Raw genomic sequence first — 9,462 nt, 5'->3', positions numbered from 1 at the left:
TTGTGTTTTTTGTTAGGAATTGTATAATAAGATTACATTACGCAATGGATTAAAAGTAAGACAAGAGCATCAATGATTTTAGTTAAATGAATGAATAAAAACTTGTTTATGTTTATTGGTTTAAGTTTATTGAATACATGAACAAATTAACGAACAAAATTTCTTGTTTGTGTTTATAAGTGTAACAATAATATAAAAGATTGTAAGTGGACAGACATTTGACATAAACATTCAAATTAAGTAACATACATAACCAATATGAATATAATAACATATTTGAAAAGCTTTTAGATATATATATTGATGTAAAAGATTTGGGAAAATAAGAATGATCACAAACATAAATGGAAAGATACGCACATAAAAGAGCATAAAGAACAAACATAAATGGATGGAAACGATAATTAGCAACAAACAACATAAATGAAGGTTCATGTAAAGTGTTGAATAATAGTAACTAAATAAACTGGCCTAATCGAATAAGATTCGATTTAATGGTTTGAACTTATTTGATTTTTGGTTTGATTTTTGATTAAACTGAATATTCTTAAAAAAACAGTTCAGGATTCAACTTAACTTGGACATTTTTTTATTTGTTAGTTGGTTTTGATAAATAAAAGTAATAATCATCGAGAATAAAGGACTATTATATTTGTTTTTGGATCATGTTGAATGTTGATGTTATTTTTTTATATTTTTATTTTTATAAGTTTAATTTTGAAAGTTAGATCAAACCAATGGTTGACTAATCAATATATATTATATATTTTGTATTTTGTATTGAATCTCAGTTACAATTATTACTCTTTCAAATATTTTTTTCTTACAATTTCATAATAACTTACACTATATCAATATATAGCCTTTAAACTCAATAAAACTTTTTATTACCCATGACCTAAATATTTACCAAAATTGTCTAATAGCCAAATAATATAAAGAATGCTAAGTTTCACCCTTATATCCATGTTTCTTATAAATATACACTTGAGATCTTGATTTTTGTTATTCATATTTAATTGAAAATCGAACCAAATAAACCAACGACCGATTAAACCGACAGAATAACACCCCTATGTGTATGAACATAAATGGAAAAAAAATAAAAAATGAGTCCATACATAAATGAGGGTTCATGAAAACAGACCATTGTTTGTGTTGTTTAACTAAACAAACAAAAAAATCTATTTTATATTCATTCATTAATTAAATAAACTAACATGACTCATAGTTATGATCAATACAATACAATGTACGTTAACATTCCCCAAACTCAATTGCAAGAAGAATGCACCAAATTTAACTTTAACAACAAAATTAAAAACGAAACCACAAATGTGGTTTGTAAAGATATGATACAAAACAAATAGGTAATTCTTTATTACACATGAAAATCAATTAAACAAAGTTCATATGATTCAAAATGTATGTTCTCATAAAAACAAAATACTGGATTAATAATCCCCCCTCTATTTGGGCTCCCAACTTGTCTCTTTATAATCACTCTCAAACTTGCTTTATGAAAACAAGTCAAAGGAAACATAATCTACTCTAACCAGGAAGAAGAAGGAGCTTATTTATTGCTTGGCCCTTAATAACCTCTAAACCAAAAAAAAAAAAAAAAAAAAAAAAAAAAAAAAAAAAAAACATAATCTCCCAAGGCCTTCGTTATATAGTACATTTCTTGGGTTCGTTTTTTCAATTCTCTAAAGTCTTTAATCTTGTTAAATTATGCTTCTCTAAATATTCCATTTAAACAAAGAAATTAAATTAAATTAAATTAATCTTGTTAAAAAACCACTATCCATGCTCTACTAAGAATTCCATTTAAACAAAGAAATTAAATTGCTAGGTTTTCCACACTTTGATTTTAGTACAATTAATAAATCCAAAAAAAAACAATCCATGTTTGAAACATGAAATAAATATTCAGCAACTACATAAGAAATTTAAATAATGTTCTCTAGTCCTAACCAAACCACCTTTCATCATCACTTCATGCAAACACACACACACACACACACTCAAATAGGAATCATCTTCAACACCACAGCAATCGGCATGCTCAAAAACCCAGTCAAAACACTATAATACCATTGCTTCATTGTCAACGGCGTCGTATTAGCAAACGTCCCCAGAAACTCAATTATTATCACCTGGAACACCGCAGTTGCTCCAAGAACACTCATAAACACGTTATTACTAAATATCCCATTCAACACATTCACCTTCTCCATTTCCCTCGAATTCACCTCATTAAACAACTGCAAAATTAACGATATTTAATTATCAATTAACTATATTTTCCCCAAATTGAATTTGATTGTTAATTACCTGACAGAAGACGAAGGAGTTGAAAATTAGGGTATTGAGGATTAAATCGGAATTGGGTCCATAAAGTCCATAGAATTCTTTTCCTCTTGATTGAAGAAACCAAATGATAACGAATTGATACGTAGACTGCCCGAAGATGTTTCTCCACATCACGTTGCTGATGAAATTGCCTGATCGGCCGACCGGAATTCGCTTCATGAGCTCATCGTTTGGTGGCTCCGTCGCTAGCGCCAGTGCTCCCAATGTGTCCATTATCATGTTCACCCATAACAGCTGGACAGCTGTCAGTGGTGTGCTCCCTACAGAAGAAAAAAAAAGTAAATTACATGAATTGTCCCTATGATTTAGGGTAACTTACATATTTAGTCCTTAATTTTATAAGGCCGGATGGTATAGTATTGATACCTGTCATACAAGCTGAAGTAAAGTTGACCAATAGAGCAACAATGTTGACGGTTAGTTGAAACTGTACGAATTTTTGAATGTTAACGTACACTGATCGCCCCCATTTTGCAACGGTCACGATTGTCGAGAAATTATCATCTAAAATTATAACATCTGCACTCTCCTTCGCTACCTGAGTTTGATATTTTGTTATCATCCAAAATATAAGTAGTTAAGTATGTTGTTATAGGTTAAAACTGAAATACATCGCCTTTATCAGTAAAAGCACATTGTTGTATTGATAGTGAAAGGAAAGTATGTTGCTATTAACATTTACCTCAGTTCCAGCAATTCCCATTGCAAGCCCAATATCAGCCTCATGAAGTGCGGGTGCATCATTCGTACCGTCACCCGTGACAGCCACAACCTCCCCAAATGTTGTTCGTAAATGTTTCACCAGTGTATGTTTATCAAGAGGTGAAGACCTAGCCATTACCTATAAAAAATAAAATATCAGTCATTTTCTTCTAGAGGAGCTAATGAGTCGTTTGATAGTTGTTAACAGACTGTGTTAGAAGCTTAGACTGAGCCAGAAGCAAAAATGGATACCAAACACTTGGACTGAGGACTGGGTCCAAAACTGAAGAGTAAACTCAGTACGAAGCTTTTTTCCGAAGAAAGTGGTGGATTCGGTCAAAAGTTAGGACCAAGTTAGGAGGGTTTGAAGTAAATCAAAGACACTGATTGGGAAATACAGACTGATTCCTATCTTTGGACCTTTATGAAACAGTTCCTAACATACACCCTTTAAATTTTATTTATAAACTATATTTTTATCAACCACATAACTCCTTAGGAAAAAATTCAAATACATGATATGTTAGACCAAATTTGTTATCAACTGGTTAATCTTACATACTCTTTATTTACCTGAATCTTAGGAACAAGATCATTTAATTCCTCAAGACTCTTCTCACGAAAATCCGGACCTTCGATAGCAACACCACCTTCCCTAAGTATTCCACATTCTTTAGCAATAGCTTTTGCAGTATTAATATTATCCCCTGTAACCATCCTCACAGTAATCCCAGCTGATCTACAAAGCGCCACTGACTCCTTGACACCTGGACGGACAGGATCTTTAATCCCCACAATTCCAATACAAGTATACCCGTTAGATGGAATCGGAGTTTCACTATTCACATTCTTATCCAAATCAATATACGCCAAACACAAAGTCCTCAAAGCTTCACTAGCAAATTCATCAATTGTCCCTTTCAAATATTTCAACGAACCTTCATTTAACGGAATCACATCGCCGTTAGCGTTAACAACTTTATCACATGCCGCTAATATTATCTCGGAAGCACCTTTACAATGTGCTCTAATAGTTCCTTCTGGAAGCTTCAAAACCACCCCCATTCGTTTCTTCGAAGAATTAAAGGGTTCCACTCGCAACACACTCCCCACCTGTCGCTCCGCCGTGAAATCGCCGCCTAACGACAGCCCGAACTCCAAAATCGCCGCCTCCGTCGGCGTCCCGAGAATCTCTCGTTTCCCTTGTTTGTTATTCACTACTTCGCCGCCGGTGTTGTTAAAGATCGATTGGAGTAAAATCTTCAACGCTTTATCGGGCATTCCGTGTTTTACTTCTTTGTTTACGTCTTTTGCGTTTAAACAAATGCAGGATTTGACAACTGTCATGTGATTAGTGGTTAAAGTCCCGGTTTTGTCACTGCAGATACTGGTGGCGGAGCCCATGGTTTCACAGGCGGCGAGGTGGCGGACGAGTGCTTTGTCGTCCATCATCTTCTTCATCGCGAACGCCAGGGATAAAGTCACGGCAAGTGGGAGACCTTCCGGGACTGCGACGACGACGATGGTGACAGCGATCGCGAAATATTCTAACAACTCCAAAGCATCGTCGGCGATCCAGTTCCATTGGGTTCCTTCAGAGATTTTCCGGTTGAGTAGTTTTTGGACTAAAACTGCAAAAGTGACGATGGCAAAGAAAAGACCGATTTTTCCGATGACAGTTGCGACGCCGTTGAGTTTGACTTGTAACGGCGTTTCATCGTCGCCACCTTCGCTTAAAGTCGCCATTAATTTCCCCCATTGAGTTCGCATTCCGACTGTTGTAACAAGCATTTTGCATGATCCGTCTTGAACTTTAGTCCCGGACATTAACCATGGATTCTCGGCGCTAATCATCACCGGTTCACTTTCTCCGGTCAAACTCGATTCATCAATGGAGACGGAAAACCCCGAAATAAAAACACCATCTGCGGGGACTTGATCACCTATAGCAAGGTGCACGATATCACCAGCGAGTAAATCGTAAATTGAGAGTTTCTGTCTATACCCACTTCGAGTAACTTGAATCGAAATCTTCTTTTTCTCTTTATCAAGATCACGAAACTGTAAAGATTGACGATAATCGCTTGTTGCAGTGACGAAAACAACAAGTAAGATACTTGCGACAATTCCAAGCCCATCGTGGGCCCCTTTGGGCCATCCTTCGGTTGCTATGCCGACGATTAGGGAAACGAAAGCGCACATAGCGAGAATCATGAGAGTCATGTCATGAAGAGCTTCCCATACGAACACCCAGAAGCTTCGTTGTGGGGATTCAGCGAACTTGTTGACTCCGAAGACTTGTTGTCTACGTGTTATTCCTTCAGTGTCGACTGAAAGGCCATTAGTGGTTGATGTTTTGAGTTTCTCTGCAAGACCTTCTACTCCGCCATGGAATTTAAGCTTTTTTTGGTCGTGGCCTTCGACTAAAGCCCCGGCTTCATCAGCACAAATGTCAAAACCAGCAGCTTTAACGTCGTCGGGTACCTTGTAGTCACCGGTTTGTGCTCCTGTGTGTATCGTGTAAAAGAAAAGGGATTATATGATGGGGGAAATAAGAGGAATTTGAATGTAGAAGTATGAACAACTTGCCTTGTATGAACTGGAATGCAGCTTTTGACACCAGAACTGCAATCCTTAATTTCTCCTAATCATTTGAGGCACAATTGGTAAGTCATTAATGTGTTGTTGAATCAAATTAGCTTTTGATCATAAATATATAGATCTATAATTCATTGAAGTTGTGTATGATTTCAACCAATTTTTCATAGACTCATGATTCAACGAGAAATTACGAATTACAATAACTGTAAATCACAACGTATTGGATATCAAAATGGAACATGTAGAATTCGATGATCAATTGAGAATTTGTGATTGTGAATCATAATTAATAAAACAAGAGGAATAATGTAACAATTAATAACCTGATTTGTACGCCGCATAGCAGCAGCTTCATTGCGCTTGACGATGTTGGCTGTGTGACGAAATCGTCGCTTAGGGTTCTTGACAATATGACACAAACCTCTCCATTTCTGTAATACCTCTTCCGAAGAATGTTTCGCTTTCACTGCGTGGAAATTCTGATTCAAATAATTCTCCATCACTTTTCCCTCCCTTAAATCCCTCTCACTCGCTAACGATTATTTTCTTTGATGTATAAATCTCCCTACAAATCTACTTTGTTCGATGAAATTGAACGATCATACCCCGAAGTCAACACCGATTTGTCTTCATTTCCAAACAACATTGCATTATTATGTGCGTAATAATTAAACCTTCAAAAATTAGATGCAAAAATTGGGAAAATTGATGAATAAAGTATCAGATTCTTGACATCGTCATCATGATTATATAGAAAGGGGGGACAATATGCATCTGAAGAGGTTTCCGTGAATCTCACTTCCAATTTCTGAAACATGAACGAGGCAAATAGGAAGAAACTTTGTCTTCTTAATCTTACGTTCACCAAAGAAGGTAAACGAAATAGAAAATGGTTGATTGATCGATGCGTGTAGATCAAAGAGCAAAATGTTATCAGGTGTGGAGATTTAACATTGATGGCGAAGATCCGAATTTTCGTGAGAGATATGAGGGAAGCGAGCTATGGAGGAGTGTTGTTAGTTTATAACGGTTTCCTTCCTTCTTTATCATTACAGTGTCACGAAATGTACGGAAACGTAATGACCGGGCTCTGTTTTTCGTTTTTCTATTTTATTTTGATGAATAATAATAGACTAAACTACAAAATTGGTCCCTAAGGTTTCACAACAACTTTGGATAAGGTCCAAAAGTTTTCAACTTTTGCATGTAAGATCCAAAATAAAGAATTTTTTATAATTTTGGTCCAAAAAAACTTAAAAAATTTTTTTTGCCCTTTTAATTTCTTTTTTATATTTTATTATATTTATTTTAATACTTTATTAATTAAAAATTAAAAACAAAAAATTGGGCACACCAACCAACCCCCGTCGTACCATCCTTCTCTGTGTATCTCTATTTCTCTCCAACCTAATCCACCAGGTGCCTCTTCAGTCTTCATCTTCAAAAATCTCTCCAACAAGACCATCTTCCACTTCTGTCCAAGCCTCCACCGGCGACAACAGCTTAATATTTGATTCTTCAGCCACCCATTTGCTTCCAATAGATCTCTTATCGACGATTTCTCCGATCGACAACAGCTCAATATCCAATTTCTCTGATCATTGCCATGATTACTGGAAGCTTTGTGATGAATGATAATTTCTTGTGCTCCATTGGGTACAGACGCTTCAGATATGTTCGTCAGTGGAACGGAGGTGGTGGAAGGAGAACTTCATCGGTGAAGTCGGTCAGGTCCGAAGAAGGTATAAAAACACAGATATGTGATATTCCCCACTACTGCCTGTGATCTTCTTCCCTTTACCAGATGAACAAAAAACCCATCAAACTCCCTCTCCACATCACTCAGTCACAGGAAAGAAAAAAGCAAACCAAAAACTTTGAACTTTATCAAGAAGACACGTCACCAGAGAGGTTAGATTGATTAGAAATTGGTGTATTCTTAGGTATCAGTGTATCTGTGAGGAGGTTTTGTGATTAAAATTTGTCAGGCGAGTCGGTATATTCATCATATCAATGTCCTTACAAAAAGTTATTATTGTCTCATTGTTTTATGTTAAATCAAGGGTATAATATTAGCAATAGCTTAGGTAAAAAAAATTATTCAATGCGTGTTTTTTATTATAAAGTGTTTATAAGTTGGTAGTTTTTATATGATGTGAAAAAATATAAATAATCAGCCATTATTAGTATAAAAATTATTCAATTCATTTTTATTGGAAATTAAAGAAAATATAAACCCTATTGTAACCATGTTTTTTTTTGAAAAAAAATGGTATATATACGTATTGTAATATTAACCTTATTGGTCATTTTACTTATAAAAAAATTTAATGCCAAAATTACTCTAATTTCTCATTTTTTTTTTAAATAAACACTTTAATTTCCGCTTGATGATTGTGAAAGAACAATTAAGGAATTAATCATGACTGACTTGCAACATGAGATACAAGAGACTGAAGACAAGCGTAAAAGTAATCAAGAAGTTGAATCAGAAAATTGGATTATGTAACAAAGAAATCATCAGGTTTGATCGAGAAATCAAAAATTGAAGATGTAATTACGAAAATGCCATTGTCGTCGAAGATGCTTAGATTTATGAAACCTACAATCTGTAGTACATGAAAACTAGGAACGGGTTATCAGAATTTGCATAAGAAAGAGAATTCGCATAAGAAAGATATTAGACATGAAAGAAGGAAGAAACAATTATCGTTGTCTCAGGCAGAATCTGTGAGTTTTCCTATAAAGGGGATGGCCGAAAGCTACTCGGGCAGCAGTATGTCAAGAGCAAGCCGCTTGGTGGATTTGAATGAGACAAAATACAACCATGAAACTTCACAATGTAGCTTTAGAACAAACATAAACAAACATAAAAACTCTCTCAAGAATTCATATGATAAGCGTGTTATTTCAATCCCGACTCCCGTAAAGAAAGGAAGGTTTAAGGAACAAATGAAAAAGTAATCAAGTAGATGTCTCAAAGTATAATGTCTTAATAATGAAAAGGAATACGACAACCACTTCTGAACCATATGAAGCATGAGCACACTTCTCTAGTTATTATTATTATTATTGTTATTAGTATTATATTTATATAAACCATATTTATTAATATTTAAACATAAAAAAAATATTTTTTAATTAACGTATAAAAATGACTACATTTTTTAATGTGAAAAATTCATTTTGTTATCATTTTTATACAAAATAAATACATATTTATACCAATTAAATACAAATAAATATATTTTTTAACATATAAAAATATATAAATTTCGTATTGAAGGTACACATAGAATTTCAATTGTATAAATACATTGGTAAATGCTTAAATATTTTTTTTAAATATAAAAATATGTTTTTAAATATATAAATACATTAAAATTAAAATGTAAGTACATTTGGTAATGTGTTTATACGACTTTATATATATATATATATATATATATATATATATATATATATATATATATATATATATATATATATATATATATATATATATATATATATAACCAAAATTGGTATGCAAGAGGATTCACTAATGATTTCATACTTTCAATTCTTTTTTCATTTTCCTCCTTTTACTTTTATTTGTTTTTATATTTTGTACCCCTAAACTAATTTTGATGTAACAATTTTTATTCTTATAATTTTAAAATCTATATATATTTATATTCTTTCTCTTTAATTAATTTTTATTTAACAGTTTTCAACCCTTACAATTTTAAAGTTAAATTATTAGTATTTTATACATTATAATTTGGCCCCTTACTATATTTTAAA

At 33.6% G+C, this 9,462-nt stretch overlaps 1 protein-coding gene across 1 annotated transcript; it reads right to left on the bottom strand.

Moving 5' to 3' along the window:
- Positions 1-1,807: 1,807 nt before the first annotated feature.
- LOC145093169 (calcium-transporting ATPase 2, plasma membrane-type-like) lies at positions 1,808-6,824 on the bottom strand. Its single transcript, XM_079031241.1, has 7 exons — positions 6,000-6,824; positions 5,665-5,719; positions 3,649-5,582; positions 3,056-3,214; positions 2,740-2,911; positions 2,335-2,633; positions 1,808-2,264 (listed from the first exon to the last, which is right to left on the bottom strand). Exons 1-7 carry the CDS (start codon positions 6,174-6,176, stop codon positions 2,025-2,027), a joined length of 3,036 nt encoding a protein of 1,011 aa, XP_078887367.1. The 5' UTR covers positions 6,177-6,824; the 3' UTR covers positions 1,808-2,024.
- Positions 6,825-9,462: the final 2,638 nt, after the last annotated feature.

Source organism: Lactuca serriola, chromosome 3, assembly GCF_051521515.1.
Source record: "Lactuca serriola cultivar US96UC23 chromosome 3, Lser_US96UC23_V15, whole genome shotgun sequence".
In the NCBI taxonomy this organism is placed as follows: Eukaryota; Viridiplantae; Streptophyta; class Magnoliopsida; order Asterales; family Asteraceae; genus Lactuca; species Lactuca serriola.
The sequence above is the reverse complement of the archived record's forward strand: the minus strand, read 5'-3'. Positions and strand labels throughout refer to the sequence as shown.